Here is a 21,332-nt window from a genome sequence, read left to right as displayed (position 1 = left end):
CCTTGGCTTGAACACAATTTTTTTTAATATATTTTTTGGTGGTGCTGGGAATTGAACCCAGGGCCTTGTGCATGCTAGGCAGGCACTTTACCACTGAGCTACATCAGGAGCTTGGCTTGACTTTAGAGTTTCAAAACTTCACACTGTGTAGCTTCAAAACTTATGGATGGTTGGGTCCCACTTCCAGAGTTTCTGCCCATATTGGTTTGGGGTATGACCTGGGGCACCAGGATTTTTAAAGCTTCCCAAGTAATTCTAGTATTAGCCACTGTGGACAACTATGCTTTTTATTACAGTTATTAACTCAATTATACAAAGTAATGGGTTTCACTGTGATATTTCCATACATGCATATATCATCCTTAGATCATATCTACCCTCCCTACCACCCTCTTATCCTTCTCTTACCCCCTAACTTGGCATCCTCTTCCCCCTCCTTAATAGAGAACTATGGTTTGGGAGTAGATGTATAAGCAAAAAAAGTGTGAAAACTCTGTTACAGGAATGCCTTTTGTCACTATCCATTTCAGCCCCATTTCTTGTGAGGATCACTATTAGTCACTCAATGTCAAGATCCTGGTCTCATTCATTTGATGTAGTTTGCTCTCCAGATGCTTCAAGTGGTCCTGAACATGATTCTTAAGCCCTTGGACTAGAGTTTTCTCCTATTATTGCCTTTTGTTCTGAAGAGAAGCATCAAAGCCCATCATCTGAACCATTCCCTTTCCAAGATCTTAAAGACAGAAAAAATTCCTTCCCTTAAGCATAGAACTGTCCTTTTGCTTGTCTCTTACTTTTCTAATCCATCTATTACCTATCAATAATTATGGGCTTTTATACAGTAACCAACACTGAATAAACATCCTTAAATTTCCCGAGATCCTCCTTAAGGATAATGGGCTCTAATTTGTTGTTAATTTAAAATTTATTTGCCAAAGACCTTAAATACCCATGGCATAAAAATGAAAATGTAATTAAATTTCCCTCCCATATCTGTTTCTAGCAATCCACTTCTTCCCATGGGCAACTCCTATTAACAGTTTCTTGTAAATCCTTTCAGATACATTCTGTGCATTTACATTTAGTTACACATAGATGCCCTTTTCCTCCTTTTTTCACAAATAGAACCACATCATACATTCTTCTCTGCATCTTGTGGATAGTCTCATATCAGCACACAGACATCTTGAGTTCTGACTTGGAGTTTAGTATATTAGCTCTGGTCTGTCTTGCAATTCTTATCTCTTCATTGTCCAGTTTAATGATAGGCTTCTATGTTCACTGCCTAAGGCTGGTCATTTAAGTATGGAAAGAGTTTATCCTATACTTACTTCATCACTAGTGGGGTGCTGTGGTATATGAGGTCCCATATTCCATTCAGCTCCATGAGCTGACAAAGGAAAGTGAGACTGAAACCTGGTGTATACTAGAGGAGATTTTTTTGTCTTTTCTTTTTTGATGCTGGGATCAAACCCAGGGCCTCACACATGCTAAGCAAGTGCTCTACCACTGAACTACATCCCAGCACACTAGAGAAGATTTTTAAGAGCCATTTTCTTTCCTTTTTTGTGTACCTAACTTAATTATTCATATACCCAAAAGTGAACTTCCAGTTTCTCTATTTATTCTCTAATAACAGCTACATGTATTGAATGTTCTCCCCTGTGCCAAGCCCTGTGGTAAACATTTTTCATGTCATTTTCTCACCTGTTCCTTTTACAGCTGTGAGAAGTGAGTTGTGTTATTTATTTCTATTTCACAGATGAGAAAATTAAGAGGGAAAACAGGAAAATCTTCCTTATTTGCCGGTAAAGTCAGGGTATGAACTGAGATGTTCTGGTTTCACTCAGACTTTACTTAGCTCCCTTCACTGCTGTGTATTTTATTGCATCCAGGGTACAAATAAGAAACAAAATCAACATAAGTATATTTAATACTGAGATTGGAATCCTTAGTCTGCAGATAACTTTGAAGGTTTGCTGGCAAGAAATTGGTTTCCACTTAATGGTGAGATTGAGGCCTAAGAGGGTAGGAAAGGTTTAAATAGCCATTATTGAGAGTGAGGGAGAGTCATCTGGGGGAAAAAAGCAGGCAGTTTACTGGAATAATATTTATTAAATAGTTACTAATATTTCTATGATAGTTGCTTTTTCCTATTGGTCTCCCTTCTAATAAGGAAGCTCTTCTAGGCAGTGTCTTAGCAATCTACTATCAAGAAATGGAAAAACATGAGTTATTAATTCAGCAAATGTTTATTCAACATCTATGACATACCAGGCACTAATGCACATCATTGGCACATTGGACCAAAATGAAAGACCAGCAGGAGGGCCAGTGTGTAGAGGAGAAATCTGCTGGCAGTAACCACGTGACCCTTCTTCATTTTCTCTAGGTGTCTTCTGCACTAGGATGGGGCTCTGCTATGCTATAAGCAGATCAGGAAGCAAGACTTACCTCATTGTTAAGGTGACATAAATCAGTGTTCTTACTGAGAAGGAAAAGCTTCTCCTTATCAGCTGAGGTTCCAGTCATGCTCTCTGAGAGGTAGGTAACCTCCTATTTTGAGTCTTCTCTGTGTTGGTGCCTTGTGTTTTTTATCAGGAGAAAATGGAATGCAAGCAAGACATCCAAAACCTTAGTCTGGTGCTCAATGCATTCCACCTTCTGGTAGCTGCATACATTTGCCTGTTTAAAATAGTAACAGTTAACATTTATTAAATATTCACTCTGCACCAGACATTTAGTTAAGTACTTTTTATGGACTCTCCTTTAGTCTGCCCCAGAAAATTTATGATTTGATGCTATTACCCTGTGTCTTTAAGAGGTATGAAGAGGTTAAGCCATCCTAGTTGGCAGCTGATAAAATGGCAGAGGTAGAATTTGAATCTGAGCAATCTATACCAGAGCTTATATACTTAACCACTTCATGATACTGCCTTCCAAACCCACAAATGGTTTTCCCTCACACTTAACATTGATTCTCACCATGACCTGCAAGATCCATATGATTTTTACCTCTTATCTACCTCTTCAACATTAAGTTTCACAAATTTCTCTTATATTCATTCTGTTCCTGCTATACTTGGCCTTGCTGTTTTTGAACACATCAAGCTAATTCTTATTTCCAGGACTTTTCTGTAGCTGTTAGCTCTACTTGGATTGTTGTTCACATTCAGTATTCAAATCTGTTCACATATTACCTCAGAAATCTCCTTCATGAACACCTTATCATGACTATTCTTATTTTACCCCAAGTTACTCTGTCAGAGTATCCCATTTTATTGTCTTTGTAGGACTTTCCATTAGTTTATTTGGTAATTGTCTATTGGCTTTCACGAAACTTGTAGGTTCCCATGAGGGCAGAGACCTTGTTCACTGCTATAGCTCCAGCACCTAGAACAAAACAGGGCATACAGTAAAGGACTCAGTACACAGTTTTAAAGGAGAACAAGGCTCACAAATTTTTATTGTACACCTTCTATGTGTCAGGCCAGATACTGAGAATACAGAGATTGCATAGGACATGGACTTTGCCATTGAAATTTCTGTAGTTTTATGAGATAGGAAGACACTGCAACACAGAGGAAACATTGTACCAGAAGGAAACAAGGGCTCTTAATGCAGCCTGGAGGCATCAGGGAACGCTTCTGAGAGGAGACCTTTGGGTCACATGTTGAAGACTAAGTCCATGCCAAGTAGAAAAATGAGGAAATAATAGCAGAGAGACCAGCACACCAGTAAGAGTCCTGGAAGTGTGAGACATCATGATGCTTTTAAGACACAATGGCATGACTGTTGCAATGTGAGAGTGCAAAGAGATGCCCCTCCCCTGTTCCAGCTTGATTCACTCCTACTGCTGTTTAAGACCCAGTTTGGATGGCACTGCCAGTGAAGCTGCCTTTGCCCCTGCTCTACCCTTCTTCCTTTAGCACACTATCCATGTCTTTAACATAATCCCTAGCTCACAGTATTAGAATGATTTTCTTTTTCACTTCAGTCTTTCCCACTAGAGTGGAAACTCCTTGAGAGAGGGGCTTGCGTAACTCATTTATATGCCCTTTCTATATTCAATGCCCAAATGGTGCAATTTTAAGTAATGGAAATTATTGAAAGATGGTCATGGGTCCAGCAGTGAAAGATAAAATTGTCATTAAATACAAAAAGATTCTGGTGTCAGAAGGGAAGAAAGAATTAGAAAAACCACTGTCCTGAAGCCAATGTCCTCTCCAAAGGCAATTTTCCTGGAAAGCTTTTCACCAAGTTTTATGGACTATCCAAGAAGACTATGATGTAGTGGTTAAATTACAGACTTTGGATCAAATAGACACTTTAAAAAAATCCTGGATCTGGGCTGGAGGCATGGCTCAAGTGGTAGAATGCCTGCCTAGCAAACATGAGGCCCTGAGTTCAAACACCAGTACCATAGAAAAAAAAAATACTGGCTCTGCCATAACTAACTTTAAGGAAGCAATTTAACCTCAGTTTCATAATCTGATGATTTGGGAGATAATAATAGGACCTATCTCATAAAATCGTTGTAAGGATTAAATAGGATGAGGCATGTAAAAGTTTCCTAGCAGCATTTGGCATGCAGTAAACGTACAAAAAATGTTTGCTTCTTTTGTTATTATCCAAATGCTCATCATCTATGGCACAGGAAAGTGTCAGCTGGGTTGAATCATAGGTCTTAGGAAGAACTATTCCTCACGTGGCAACATTTGGAAAATAATGTTTAATATGTAAATTTTTAAAGAAAAAGTCAATTATCTAAGTGTGTATGTGCTATACTTACAACTATTTGGAAGTTTATATATAGTCTGCCCTCCATATCCATGGCTTTCATGAAATCTGTGAATTAGACCAACCATGGATTGAAAATATTTAAAAAACTGCATTATCCTAAATATGTACTGATTTTTCATTATTTCCTAAACAGTACAGTATAACAAGTATTTACGTAGCAATTACATTGAATTAGATATTATAGGTAATCTAGAGATCATATAAAATATATGTATCGCTTTTATTACCTCTTGCAGTTATTGTTAATTCAAAATTCTAAGAATATCTCAGATGAGAGATTCTGTCTTAGGGTTTCTCTGGCAGTTAAAGTCAAATAGAAGGTAGAGTTGCAACAGAAAGCATGTGCCAAGAGTACTAAGAATTTATAATTGGCATTTCTGAATAGATGATTCTACCTATCTATCAATCCATCTATCCATCCATCCATCCATTCATCCTCTACTTGAGATGATAGAGGATATCTATATGCTACTCCTGACTTTAGTAGGAATGTTTTTAATGAAGTTAGGAAATTTGCTTTTATTCCTAGTTTCATCAGGAATGGGTGTAGAATTTTGATAAATATTCTTCAATATTTTTAGAGATGACCAAATTGATTTTCTTCTTTACTCTGAAAACGAAATGAATTCTATTGTTATTTTTCTATTACAGAACTGGCAGAATGGCTCAATAGGTAAGAGCACCTGCCTAGCAAGCGTGAGGCCTGAAATTCAAACCTCAGTACCACCAGGAAAAAAAAAAAAGAAAGCTGAGGATCCCATATAGACTGTGGCACTGGGGATTAAACTAAGGCCCTTGTGCATGCTAAGTAGATGCTACATAGTACTGGTGTCTTTAAAATGATAAATCTTTTAGTACCTTTTCTGTTTATTCTTTGGTTAGTAGACTTAGCCAATTCTGGGAACTTAAAAAATAAGTTTTTTTTCTAGATTTTCAAATTTATTGGCAAAAGTTATATAAAATGTTCTTAAATTTTTCCAATGATGTAAAATCTCTTCTGTATCTCCATGTTTCATTTCTCATTCCTATGTTTTATTTGTAAATTATCTCCCCATTACAATAAGAATCTAGGCCTGTTATTTCACTTTCCTCATTATTTTCTTTTGTCTTTTACTTGTGTTATTTTGCTGTACTTTATCATTTTGTAATTCTGTCCAAAAAAAATAAAAACACAAAGCCTGTGTTTTCTAGGTCTTGGTCTTTCTGAAAATTTCCTCATTTTATTTCCATAGTTGAGAGTTTTTCAGGGAGTATTAAACTATATTTAAAACCAGAGAAATGGCCCAAACAATGTATGCACATGTGAATGAACAAAAAAATTTAAAAAAATTTTTTAAAAACCCATTATTAACTTTTAAAATATCACTCCATTGGACCTTTTTGTCCAATATTGGTGATGAAAAATCTAATGCTATTGTTCTACTTCCTCTTTTATGTCAATTTTTCCTTCTGGAAGCTTTTGTATATTTTTCATTTAATTTTTTAAAAATTAAAAAAATTTGTATTAGCATATACTAGTTGTACAGGGAGATACATTGTGATATTTACATATGTACATACAATATATATTAGATTTATCCCCTCCTTCATTCTCCCTATTTCCCCATCCCCCTTCTGGAAGCTTTTATGATCATATTATACTTGTCAGTGCTCAGTAATTCCATCATTATGTGTCCAGCTTTGTTGTGGTTCTAGTATTAAACTTATGACCTAGTTCATGCTAAACAAGTATTGTACCACTGATCTGCATCCTCACCTCACGGATTCAGTTTTTTGTTTTGTTTTTGTGCTTTTTGAGGTGGTACTGGGGTTTGAACTCTGGACTTGTGCTTGTTAGGCAGGCATCCTACTGCCTGAGCTACACTTCCAGCCCTTTCTGCTCTGGTTATTCTGGAGATAGAGTCTCACTTTTTGCCCAGGCTGGACTGGACCACAATCCTATTTTAAGCTTCTTGCAGTCACTGGGATGACAGCTGCATGCCATCACATCCAGCTTTTTTCTACTGAGATGGGGGTCTCACATATTTTTTGGCCAGGCTAACCTGGAACTGTGACCCTCCCATCTTCAGCCTCTTGCATACTTTGGGATGACAGGAGTACACCATCCTGCACAGCTATTGGTTGAGATGGGAGGCTGTCCTGGAACCAGGATCTTCCTGATCTAAGCCTCTCAAGTATCTAGGATTATAGGTATAAGCCACTGGCAGCCGGCTATGTGCCCAGTTTCTTATGCTTTGTTTCATACTTATGCAAAGTCTCAAACTGCTAGGTACTCACTAAGCCTTTCCTATTTGAACATCTGTGGATTTTTTTCCACTTTGGAAAATTTTTCATCTTCTATTGATTTAGTATTTTTTCTCAAAATAATCTCCTCTTTCTTCTTGAGATCTTCTTCTAGATGAATGTTTTAATTTCTGGATCTCCACATCTCTTAAATTATCTTTTTTATATATTTTCCTTTTTTTGGTTATTGTTTGTTTCTATGTCTGTACAGCATTTTGCAAGAATTCTGTAGCTTGATCTTTTACTTTTCTAGTTATATATTAAGCAGCATTTATTCTGCTGCTTAACCTATTTAGTAAGCTTTTATCTTTTGACAGTTGGTTCTATTTCATAAAAACCAGTTCTGGCTTCTTGAATATAATATTCCCTTTTACGACTGATTATAGAAACTCTGGTTTCCTTTTTTAGCAAGACATTTGAAACTCCCTCTTCTAGCTATTTTAAACTATACATTACATTATTATTAACTATGATTACCTTACTGTATAATAGAATGTCAAAATTCATTGCATAATATATATTATTGAAGTGCTACATTGTATTCCATAAATATGTACTATTATGTGTCCATTAAAACAATTAAAAGAGGAAATTATCATTCCCTTAATATATTATTGTATTTTTCTATTAGCTCTGTTGTCTAGAACGTTATTCTATTTTAAAATTTAAGTTTGGTACTTTCTTTTCTTCTGGAGGGGATAAGCTTCCTTAATCCTTTGCCCATATCCTTAAATTATAGTTTAAAGATCATAATTTATAGCAAAATTTAAGGAACCATAAATATATAGTACAATCTATAATTTTTTATATTCTTAAACACTTTAACTTTTAATCTTGTATATGCAGGCTTCAGGCATGTAGAAATTTCAAGTTTTGATAGTGAAATATATTAGTCCTCTGCTACAGATTTTGTCTTTTCTCTGTTGCTTAAGGAGGCCTCCTACCACAAGTTTTATAAGGCCTCTTCTTGTGTATAGGACACCTTAGAGTGAATTAGAAAAAAGCAGATGGGTTTGGGTCTGATAATATTATCATAACCTCACAGTTTCCTGATTGATCACAACTCTTGGCCCACACTCTAGCTGCTTTTCTGGGTCTTCCTGTTTGGCAGTGAGAAGCTAGTCCCTGGTCCCATGACAGGAGGAATGGGATAGAGGAAATATTTTCCTTTAGTCAATTATAGGACAATCTTCTACTTTGGCTCTGGAATATTGCTAAATATATACTATTAACTCTGTAATTAGCATACAGTTATCAAAAATGTAAAGTATGTGCATTTGCTAAGTGAATTACAGACTTCTTTCACATGCAGATACACACATACAGACCAAAGATTAACATCTAGATATCTTGCCAGACAAACTGCAAAGTATTTCAAAGAGGGTGGAAAATGAGCATTAGATACCCAGAAAAACTATTCACATATTATAGAAGGTTTCACTGCACAGCAGAAGGAACTAAGGAGTTAAGACAGAATCCCACAGTATATAAGTAGTACAGCTGGAATCTAAATCCTTGACTCCTTACATCTCAGTATGGCATGAATAAGTTTGGGAACTGACATGGAAATGTTTTGTTTCCTAAGGATCTTAAGTGGTATTTACATGTTCATTAAATAGCCACAGGTTCTTCCATTTTTGCATCCCCGAAAGGATAATCCTCAATGGAAGCACAAACAACTTGGTCAGACTATCCAAGACTGCACAACTTCCAAGACCTGGACGACAAGAACATTTCTCTTTTGAGGCATGCCCAATAGCACAGAACCGCAAAAGGGCCCAGAACAGCAAGGTAACTGATCTGAAAGATCAACTGTGTCTTGAAATGCTATGTAATATAATTGCAGAAAGATTCTGGTGCTTTTTAAAAGAATCTCCTCCTCTTATACCTTGACCCCAGCCTCTTTCTGCCTACTTGCCAGTAGGATAAAGCTTCCAATAGGTACTCAGTCACTTCCTAAGAAACTGCAGTTCTAGTTACTTTGCCAAATTATCCATGAGCATACCATGTAATCTTCGCTTTTTGCAACTCTCCAAATATTATATACTCATATGTTTAATGCATTCCTAGGCTTCTGCCTTGACAACTCTCATCTACTATGTTTTTCATTCTGATTTTGAACAGACATAAATTTTTTAAACTATCTGAAAGAGCACAAGGACCAGGAAAGAATCAAAACTGAGAATGACAACTACTTAAGGAGATGAAGCAACAAATGGTTCTTCTGAAAGAACAGGTTCAATTTCCACCTATATCTCTCATCCCTAACAAAACAGTTTGAGAGCATGCCTGGTATTATTCATTCTCAAGCCAGGTTTGTCTAATTGCATTTTTTTTCAATCATAGAGGCATATATGTTCAGATAAACAACACAGGTAAAAGAGACTAGATGAGTGCATTATATCACACACAGCAGGAGATACAAACCACTCATTCATTTGTGCACTGGATATTTGCACAATAGACAGTCTATTACATGTCAGGCATGGTCCTAGCACTAAAGATACAACAGTAAGCAAATAAGTATAATTCTTGCCCTTATGGAACATAGAGATAAGAACAAGAGACACATTTTAATAAAATAATCATATCGATGAATGCATAATTATGGAGCAGGTATGAATCTTCTTCCACAAAGTTTGATATGTAAGAAATGTCATATCTCTATTTTCTTTAAATTAAGAAAACACATATTTGGTGTCAGGAATGTTAGGAGTGAAAATAACATGAACGAAGGGACTTATGTGGCGATTGTTTCTCCATTTAACTTGAAGTGGTAAAACACTAACTCTAAGTAGAATGTGAAAAATTAATTCCGTATAATGTGACTCTAAACCCCTCTCTCATGCCCCATCCTATCAGGCTGATAGAAAAATTAATATAAAACATTAGTAATACACCTCAACCATATTCTACCCACCAGTTCCTACTCCAACAAAGCAAAGAAGTACAAAACATTTAATAACCACCCAGACACTGACTCATAGTGATAAACATATATGATGAATGTGCAAACCTGTATGACCCTTTGACATTAAGATTTTAGGGGAATGCCAGGTGTGATGATTCTCACCTGTAACTCCAGCACTGAAGAAGTTGAGACAGGAGGATTGCAAGTTTGGGGCCAGCCTGAGCTACACAGCAAGATCTTGTGTCAAAAAACCCCAAAAACAAACAAACAAAAAGATTTTAGGTCATGTTTTGTAAATCTGAAAGTCCCTGAAGATAATCCTAGTGGAAATATGTGAGCAATAGCACATAGGCAATTGTGGAGATCACGTAGGCAGTTGAAAGGCTTCACACGTTATGGAATTTGAAGCATTTACACATGTCTATGTAGATGATATAGAGCAAGAAAAATAAAATAAACTTTTTTATATTTTTGCAAAGGATACTGAGAAGAGCAGTCAAAGAGGTGGGAATAATCAGGCTGTCAAGAAAGATAACAGAGGGGTGTGTTCCAAAAAAGTGAGTGGTCAACAGTGCCAGGTATTGTTTTAATAGTCAAGGAAGATGAATACTGAAATATGTCAATTGGGTTTTATTAACATGGATGACACAGATGTTTCTAACAAGAGCTGTTTTGGTGGAATTGTGAAGACAAAGCATATTAGAGCTGGCTCAGGAGTGAATGGGATTTGATAAAACAGTGACAAAAACTGGCTATGATAGGATGCTACTTGGGGAAATATGTGGAATCTAGAAAGGGTTTTTACCTCAAAAATGGGAAAGACTTAGACAGATGCACCAGGGTGGAAAGGGGCTTGTTTGGCACTGAAAAACCATGTATAAGTAAACCTCTCTCTGTCTAGGCTCACATATAGATTTACTCTACTGTATAATTCCAACTATATAGAGCACAGGGAATTAATTCTGTATGATAATAGTGAGTAAATATCCTTATGTTTTTGTCAAAGATCACAAAATATATAACAATATAAACTAATATAAACTATAAATTTTAGTTAAAAATAATGTATCAATATTATTTCATAAGTTATAACAAATATATCACACTAATACAACATGTTAATAATAGGAGAAACTAAAGGGGGCACAGGTATATATGAGAACTCTGTACTTCCTGCTAATTTTTAGGCAAAACAAAAACTGCTATAAAATACAAAATATGTTGACAATTTCCTTTATCAAAGGCCTCATGGCAGATATGGGCAAGGGTAGTTTCCTTCCTGTAATGTCTCTTTTTCTCTGATATATTCTGTCTCATCTTTGAAGATGACTTTCAGAGAGATTGTCATAACAAACAGGTATTTCAACACTTTTTTAAAAGTAAGTCCAATGAAAATGAACCCATTCTGTTACATCACTTCAAGGGCCACAAAAAGTCACTGGTCCCTTGCTCTGATACCTGTTTAACCACTGCCTCTAGATCACAGTAAGGCAGTTGCAATGAGCACTGTGAACAGCATATTCTTCCAAAGGAAGAGACAGGCCCAGGACTTTTAGACTTTTGCATTCGACTTTTAAGAGACCAGTGTGGCCAATCACATAGCCTGTCTTGCTTATTCCCTACAGAAGATGTTTTACCTTATGTCGAAGTACTACCAACTGCAACCTAGCCTAAATCATTTGCCAATACAACCCATTTAAAGTAACAATAAGCACGCCTTTTAAGTTGCAGCACCATGGTGCTTTCTGATAGTGAAGGAAGAGCCACATGTCTATTAATAAACCCCATGTTGCTTCTCTATGTTGCAGCCCTACAGAGACAGGGGATTCTCTGTAGCAGCAGCATTCACATTCTCTACACACTCCACCCACAATCCACAGTCAAATCTATTCAATGACAACACAGATGGCAAAGAAAATGCTTAGTGATCTATTTGGTCCTTTGTACCCCAAAACATACCTTTGCTTTTCAATATCAGAAATTTTATAGAAAACAAACAATTTAATGAACATTATGCTTTTTTTTTACAATTCTTGTAAAAAAAGAATTGGAATGATCCAATTCTTTGGATCATTTTCAATGTGTACACATAGGTGTAATCGGTATATTTCAACTCTTGACGAACAACCCTGGAAGTCTAAGAATTAGTAATTAGTCTTTTTGCTCAAATACAAATTTGAATTATATAATAAAAACTCATCCTCCCACTACAAAAAAGCCCAGTACCTCCAATTTTTAAAATCTCCACTTAGTGTTTTACAGGCAGTACTCTTACCAAGTTAAGAAAAATAAATCCCTTTGTGAAAAATCGTTATCAAGAAAACTAATTTTTATACCTACTGAAATCACCATAAGAAGGGGACTAAGGTAGAAAGAAAAACAGAGATGAACCAATTCGAGTTATAATACATATATACATGGAAATGTCACAAGGAAACTCCCTGTATAACTATCTTAAACAAACAAAATTGTCATTTTTTAAAAATAAAAATCGAGAACAGGAGGGCAGAACAGGTCCTAGGGGTTGGTGCCAGGGAGAAGGGGGAGGATGTGAGGAAACAGGAGGGTGAATATGGTGCCAATATTGTGTACACATGTACGTAAATGGAAAAAATGAGACCTGTTGACACTATTCCAGGAATGTGGGGAGGGGTGAATTCAACTATGACACATTATTAAGAACTTTTGTAAATGTCACAAAGTACCCCTAGCACAATAATAAAAAATAAATAAATAAAAGAAAACTTAATGAAATTGAACAGAGATTATCTTATATTGGGAGACTAAGCACAGAAATATGACTTGACAGAAATGATTCCAGAAAAAGCCAGGCATTGAAATTAATATTTTCACCTTTAAAGATTCAAGATTTTTAAGATCTCCAAAGATACCCCTTCATAAATGCAGTCATCTATGCGTATCTCCATTTGCCAACTTAGTCCACAGACTTATACGTAGTAACTTGAGGCTTTTAACTCCAGCATCCATTCTTCCCTTGTTTCTTACTGACAAAATACTATTTTATAATATTTTGGTATTGTATTTAACTAAAAGTTGACATTTCTCATTCTCTCTTGCAGTTAGATATGGCCATCAACTAGATTCTGGCCAAGATACAAGTGTGAGTGCTGTCCATGACTTTCATGAAGTCTCCTAAAACATTCTGCTGCCTAGAATATGGACATGATGGCTAGAGTTTAAATAGCCATTTTGGGCAAAGAGGTGATATTTTAAGCAACAAGATAGAAGGAGTCTGACTCTGATTATTAAAAAAGGAAAAAGAAGTCTTACTTAAGTTACTTGTGTTATCTGTAAGCAGACCTAATAATCCTAGACAATATGATGTTCTACTATATTACATTAAGCTGGTGCATCCAGTGTAGATCTTTAATCAATATTGGATATTTTAAATGTTCCTTTTATTGACTATTATTTGGAGTACAGCATTAATCACTTTAAAAAATAAATATACCTCCACCTCCAAACATACTTTGGGTATTTTCTTAGGGTGTTTTTCCAAAAACAAAACAAAACAAAAAGGAATAATCACATCAAAGGGTTAGAAAATTGTGTAACATGATTTTTGCTAGAATATTTGTCAATATGGACCACTTTGGGGCTGTCAGCAATATACATGTATACAACTATTAGTGTTTTTTTCTCTTTTTTTTTTTTGTATTTTGGAAGGTGTATGGTTACTTTAAAGTGCTTTTTGATGGCTACATAGGCAGTGCATTTTTTTTCTTCTAAAAAATGATCAGTGTTGTGTATTGCCTGATACATTCAAACTAGAAAGGAAGCGCTCTAATGGGGCAGGGCCAAATCCAATACATCTTTGATTACCCTAGATATCTGTCATATATTGCTGGATAACAAATTATACGAAACTTAAGGGCTTAAAACAATAAGCCGTTTTCTCAGGTTCTGCAGATAAACAAACTAGATGCAGCTGAGCTGAGTGCCTCTGCTTCAAAGTCTCTTATAGCTAACTAACATATTTGCTGGGGCTGTGGTCTCATGTGGAGGGAGAATTTGCTTCCATGCCCATTCATGTGATTAATGTAAGGATTCAACAACCTGGCAAGCTACTTGACTGAGGTCTCAGTTTCCCCTTCCTGGCTGCTGGCCAGAGGCCACCCTCAGTTCCTCAGTTCTTCAGGGTAAACATGCAAGATAGAGCAAGATGGAAGGCATAGTCTTTGTAACCTAATCTCAGAAGTGACATCCCATCATTTTTGCCAAATTCTATTTGTTAGAAGAGAGTCACTAGATCCAGTCTAAACTTAAGGGGAAAGGAGTTATAAAAGTGCATAGAGGTCACCTGTCACAACTATTGAGAGGCCTTGAGTAAGCATTTATTGAATGTATAAATTGTCAAGTATAATTTCACTATTAAATTTAGACACTATTCATCTATTCTTTTATATGTATCATACATTGTCCTTTTGGCGTTCAATTTTTTCCATATAGCAAATATTTTATACAATTTCAAGTTGAACCATTTACTTGATTACTGTGTGTAAGGTTTGCCAAGACTCTATTTAGAATGGCTGATATTCACAAGTTATGATCAACCTGAAATTTTAATTTGTAGGGAAGTTATTTTGGAGTTTGAGGATAGGGATCTTATTTCTTTCATCAAATTAAGACAACGTTCAATCCTTTTCTATTTCAAAGTAGTACAACATAGGATTAACTACTCTTGAAATAACTGAAAAACTTACATGGTCTATTTGTGATATAAAGAGATGAGGAATAGCTTAATAGTATTTCATATAATCTTTTTAATCATTCATTCATATTTTCAAGCTGCACTAGTGGTATCCACTAGTCACACATGCTATAAACATTTAAATTTAAAAATCAGTTCCTTAGTTTTACTAACCACACTTCAAGTGTTCAACAGCACATGTTGAGTGGCTACCATACTGAAGAACACAGATAACAGAGTATTTCCATCATAACAAGAAGTTCTACTGAGTAGTGCTACCTTAGAGTAAGTTAGGTGAGGTTGGCTTGGAATCAGTAGAACCCAGTTTGAGTCTCAACTCTACCCTTTATTAGTTTTATGACCTTGAATACATCACAACCTGACTGTTTCACACTTGTCTCTTCTATAAAACTGTGCTACTATCTTTCCTATCCATTTCACAATACCACTGAGAATATATGAGAAACTAATGTGAAAATTATAAAATACTCTACATTTACAAGATGTCAATTTTTAAGGTTGTAAATTTAGAGGTTTTTTATTACAATGCAAATTACTTACTGTCTTTGTGCAAAATGGAGGTAACAATATCTAGTTCATTAGACTGCTGTGACAATTAAGTGAATTAGTACATGTAAAAAACATTTTGGATCTGTGCCTGGCACATATTAACAGATATAATTATTGTTGTAGGCATTCAGCATTAAGGACATATATGTGACTAAAAGTAGGTGTAAGGAATTAGACAATTTCAGAGAAATGAGAATAGATTTTCCTTATAAGAGTCAGTCTGAGAGTCCATAATTTCAGTCATCTATTATTATACTTGTGACAAGTTACTTACTCCCTCCAGTGGGTAACATCTTTAGTAATTTTAAAGTAACTACCTATTTTATCTATCTACACACACGGCTTAGCTGATTTCATTCAATGTCAAGACTAAATTTGAATCTCTAGGCTCAATTCCTCCTGAGTCCAAGACCCATATGTGAGTATGCAGACATGACTGTATTCATGTTATATATATATATATAACTTATCATGAGTAAAGCTCCCTATTCTTTACCTCAAGTCAGGTTCTCCCTCAGCATTCTTAGTCTCGAATACCTCTATTAAACCACTTGTTCAAGCAAAAACCTTGGTGTTTTCTCATTCCCCTTTTCTACTCTTCATTAAGAAAACCTGTTAGCCTTGGAAACATAGCCAGAATCTTGCCACTTTTCATCAATTCCCCTGCTACTATTCTGGCCCAAACCACCATCATTTCTCACTTGAGACTTCCTCACTGGTCTCTCCACAATTACTCTTATTTCCAAAGTCTATTCTGCAGCAGTGATCTTTTTAAAAAGTAAGTCTGATCATATCACATAAACTTCAGGAGAGTGGCTTTCCCACCTTACTGGAAGTAAACATCAACATCCTTACAATGGCTTAAAGAACCCTATAGAGTCTTCTCTCCCATGCCTTCTTTACCTCATCACCCCTCCTCATAGTTCTCACTACTCTTGGCTCCTGTCCAGTTATTCTGACCTTGCTACTGCCCCTCTAATATTTCAAGAACCCTCCCAACTCAGAGACTTTGTTCTTGTTGTTTCCTCTACCTAGATTGTTTTTTCCCAAATATACACATGGCTCACTCAATTTATTCAGGTCTTTGTTCAAATGTCATCCCATCATGGAGGCTATTTCTGATATTCCTAACTGAATAAATTCCTGTGTTAGTTTCTATGATGGTTAAATTTAAGTGTCAACTTGACTGAGTCACAAGATGCCCAGATATCTGGTAAAACATTATTTTACCTGTGTCTGTGAGGGTGTTTTTGGATGAGAATAATATTTGATTCAGTAGAATGGATAAAGCAGTCTAGTTCCCTAATGTGCGTGAGCCTTAGCTAATCAACTGAAGGCATGAAAGGAACAGAAAGGCTGACCCTATTGATAGTAAGAAGGAACTCCCCTGCCTGACTGTGCCAAGCTGGGAGATCAGTCATTTCCTGACTTTAAAATTTAACTAAAACATACTCTTGGCTGGTGGAATGGCTCAAGTGGTAGAGCGCCTGTCTAAAACACACTCTTCTTGGGTCTTGAGCCTGACAGCTTTTGGACTGCAACTTACACTACCAGTTCTCCTGCTTTTCTGGCTTTTGGACTCTGACTGGAATTCTGTGGCCTCTCCTGGGTCTCCAGCTTGCCAACTACAGATCTTGAGACCTCTCTGCTTCTATAATCATGTGAGCCAATTACATATAATACACCTTTACACACATACATACACACACTTGGTTCCATTCTTCCAGAGAACCCTAATAGTTTCCTCTTGCTGCTCTGACAAATTACCACAAATTTAGTGGCTTAAAACAATACAGATTTATTATTTTATAGTTCTCAAGGTCAGAAGACTGACATAGGTTTCACTGGATTAAAATCCAGGTTTCAGCAGGATGTTTACTTGAGAGAAACATTTCCTTGCCTCTTCCAGCTTCACATGTCTTGGCTTGTGGCCCCTTTCTTCAATCTTCAAAGCCAGGAACAGAGTCACTCTGACATTGCCTTGTGATTATAGTGGGCTACTTGGATAATCTCTTTATCTTAAGAACAGATGATTAGTAACCTTAATTCCTTCTGCAACCTTGCCGGCACACTCACTAGTTCCAGGGATCAGGATGTGGCTATCTTGGGTGGGTGGCATTATTCTGCCTACCTCAATGCCTTCCTCCACCACTGTTGTAGTTTTCTTCATAGCACTTATCTCTACTAATATAATATATTTGCTTAGTCATTACCTGTCTCCCCTTAATAGAATATAATGGGCACAAGGGCTTTGTTTTGCTCACTCCTACACCCCAAATTCTGAAATCAGTATCTGAACAATAATAGGTATGGACAAAACATCTTTCGACTAAATTAACTAAGCCCACAATTTTGTTAGTGAGGGCTGCACGGGGGCCCTGGTTACCTTCCTGCTTTATAAGGAAGAGTTAGGAATCTGAGCCAAAAATCATAAGCTGGGCTTTGCATTGTGGTAGGAGACTTTAAAAAGTTACGTGCTTTCTCCCTCCTCTTTTTAAAGGACCCCAGAATAGTAGAGACTATAATTGACCACAGCAGCACAATTAAGGGGAAAACCTCTAAATACAGAAAAACTGCTTAAGTTGACCTAAATCCTTCAATGTGGTGGGGTTTTTTTGTTTTGTTATGTTTTCCTATTGACTTTGCTTTGTATTACCTACTGGGAAGTTTCTTATTCTGTGTGGCAAAATCCCAAAGGAAACAGGAGTGAGACAGGTTTGCAAGCTTTTGCTTTAGTATTTCTATAGTAGCCAATACAGAGGTAGTTCACAGCCAGGTTCCACACTTGAGGACACCTCATACTCTTCACTATGAGTAAGTCCTGAAGTTCAGGAAGGCCATATAACTTCAAGGTTAAGAGTACAGGCTCTGGAGTTAAGGCCACAGCATCCCCAACATTACATAACTGTAGGTTAGTTCCTTATCCTTTCTGAGCCCAGTTTTTCCATTTGCAAAATGGGGATGGTGATAGTACTTACCTCATGAGGTTCTTAGGAAGATTAAATGAGGTTATTTTCATAATGTACTCACAACCTGAGACTTAATAAGTACTCAACTAAAGGTAGCACTATTTTCATTTGGTAACCTACCTAACTTCATGATGCATTTATTGAGTCAGCACATGAAGCTGATTAAAACTGGAAAAAGCTAGGTCCCTATACAAATTGGTACCAATACTCTCCTTATGCTAGCAACAGTTTCCATTTGCAACGTGTTACTTGTGAAACAGAAACTTCCCAGTTATTGTTTTTGTCTAAATCAGTGTTTCTAGATCTCAAATTTAAGATCATTTTGAGAACCAACTATCTAAAACATAAGAATTTTTCTTGGTATAATGCCTTCAATTTATCTGGCGAACATGTTTTCTCACACCTGCTCCCATGTCTACATTTCCTTTTCTTTCCCCTAAAGCAGTGGTTTCCGAAGTATAGTCCCTCAACCAGCAGGATCAGCATCAACATCATTTGGGAATCTGTTAGAAATGCAGATTCACAAGGCCAACCCAAGACCTACTGAATCAGACTCTCAAGGTGGGGATGAGGCAACAATCTTGGAAAAGATGAGCCTTTTCCAAGTTATTCTGATGAACACTAAAGTTTGAGAACTACTGCTGTATCCTACTCAATAACTAACATGATCTATAAAAAGCATCACTTCATTGTGTCACTAATCCTATAACTTTTGCATCTCTAATTTCAATTTGTTTTCTCCATCTTTCCATGAACATTACCTCACTGTCCATCTGCATTTACTTCAGCTTCTAAGAGTTGACAAATATATATCAAAACTTTATTTTGTTTTTAATGACAAAGACGACTAGCTGGCTATCACCATTAGAAGAGTTAAGTCAAATCATATTCTTATTTTTATAATCATTCGTTCTGTCATAGCACACAAATACAAGTTATAACTAGAATAAGAGCAAGGATTGAACCAAGGATAAATAAGGTAAGGATACTTCATGATTTTTACATAATCATCTAATTTAACATCTCTACCTATCTGTATTCATCTACCTTAAAAAATACCTTTTGAGCATTTCCTTCCAAATCCCACCCAAAATACTGCAGATAATGAGAATATGCCAAATCATGACTCATATTTTTATAGGAGAGACACCTATTCATTTGCTTTTTTTCATTTTTTAAAATGCAATTAGGACAAAGAATCTGGAACATCTACATAAAAGTCTTCTTATATAAGTTAATACAGCAGTTGATAAAAATTAGTTCCATGAAGTTCTTTAAGAGTTGAAATTTTTAGTCTATATAATGTAGGCTACCTAAAAACATGTTCTATGCTACACAGTGGAAACTCTACTTATCCCTCAACTGGGAAAAATAAACTAAGATAAGAGAAAGATAAGAGAATAGTGTCTGGAAACAGTTTCTTTGTGACACAGAGACAGGAGAAACAAGATGAGTGAACTGTTCTGTAGAGCCCCTACGTATTTTTGTATTGTTATCCTGTCAGTGGAAACTGAGAAGGTTAGGGCTTAGAGTAATTCTATTTAGCGTTCTCAAACTCCATTTCTTGCAGTTCACAGTACTTCCCTGTTTTCTCCTTAGAGGATTAAACACAACTCCCAACTTATAAAAGGTTTTCATACTGCTTAACTAGATGAAGGTACATACCATTAGGTGTTGCAGAATGTATAAAATTAAGCATTGATGGACCTCAAAGAAAAACTTTCTTCTCATAAATCCTATCAATTTTCTCTCCACATTTTTAATTATTGCATCCTGGAACAGACTTTCAATCCAGGTACCTTAAGCCTAGATTATTAATAGAGCTTCTTCCCCAACTGCTGTCAGTCCATATAGTCTAGGTTAATTTTCTTTTTTATACTGATTCATACTTTTATTTTTAATTTAGTTTTTGTTAGTATAAATTAAATTGTACAAAGGGGTGTCATAATATTTACAACATGCATAAAATGTTCTTTGATCAAATTCAACTCTTTCAAATAGATTTAAAAGTCCACAATGCTCTCTTATTTCCTATTACATTTAGATATCATGCATCTAAACTCTACTGCCTAGCTTTAAGGCTTAATTAGTCCACCCAACTTTATTTTGTTCTCTTTCCAACAAGCGAGTTCACAAGCAAAATTGAAATTTCTTTGCTCTTTCTTAAGGCAAAGTTGAAGAAATGAGAAAAAGAAAAAACAGACACTAAAATCCCTAACAGCAAAAGTTTATTTACAATTGAAGTTAAGGAATATTTTCAAGCATGCTGAGAAAACAGTAAAACTCCAAACTTATAGGTTATTATCTGATAAGGGATACAAGAGGATGATGGGAAATGCTTTGGCATACACAACTATTTGAACCAGGTTATCAGAACATTTAAAAACTGTTAGAATCATGTTAGCAGAACACTTACATATATCACCTACTTTTATATTACATCAACTTCATAGACACCTCATCTTCTAACTCCTCACTGGCTATTTGAGAAAATAGCATCCGAAGTTAAACATTAAGACTGGGGAATAGAGAAGAAATACGGAAATGGTAAGCATCACAACATTTCAGAGCCTACATATATGAATACAACATTAAGATTAATCAAGAAACAGTGTTTCAATTTTTTGTGTGAAACAATATTCGGCAATGTTTAGCGCATTAGAAGACACTGCTTTGGTCCATCCACTCTTTCCAGCTTTTCAAAGTGTTTCCTGGCATTTCGGATGTTGATCAGAGTAGCTGCGGAAGCTAAGGGTAGGGGTGGGGAGACACCCAATAGAGTAAGAAGGGCAGCCAAAGGAATTTCTCACAAGTAAAAACAAACAAAACATAGCCAAAAACTTCAATGTATATCACACAGAACATACAGGAACAGGAGGATCCAAGTAACCAACGTTTGATATTTTTGAAGAAGCAGAAGATTGCTCATATTCTAAATATATAATTTCTAAAAAATCTTTTGGTTTGAGGTAAATAGCAAAAACCACATTATCTTATGTTATATTTTGATATTAACCTAAAGTAGGAAAAGCCAGTGGATGACGAATAATTTTAACTTCTGAGAACATTCTGGAAATTCTGTAAG

At 36.0% G+C, this 21,332-nt stretch overlaps 1 protein-coding gene across 3 annotated transcripts in view; it reads right to left on the bottom strand.

Annotated features, from left to right (window-relative positions):
• Positions 1–2,233: 2,233 nt before the first annotated feature.
• Positions 2,234–21,332, bottom strand: part of Rragb (Ras related GTP binding B) — a 53,482-nt gene continuing 34,383 nt past the window's right edge. For all 3 annotated transcript variants that reach the window (XM_074063866.1, XM_074063865.1, XM_074063864.1), the window contains one exon: positions 2,234–20,995. In XM_074063866.1, coding sequence (XP_073919967.1) covers positions 20,898–20,995 — 98 coding nt within the window. In that variant the 3' untranslated portion in view covers positions 2,234–20,897. The remainder of the gene's footprint in view (positions 20,996–21,332) is intronic.

Source organism: Castor canadensis, chromosome X (assembly GCF_047511655.1).
Source record: "Castor canadensis chromosome X, mCasCan1.hap1v2, whole genome shotgun sequence".
Classification (NCBI taxonomy): domain Eukaryota; kingdom Metazoa; phylum Chordata; class Mammalia; order Rodentia; family Castoridae; genus Castor; species Castor canadensis.
This window is presented reverse-complemented; position numbering and strand designations above follow the sequence as displayed.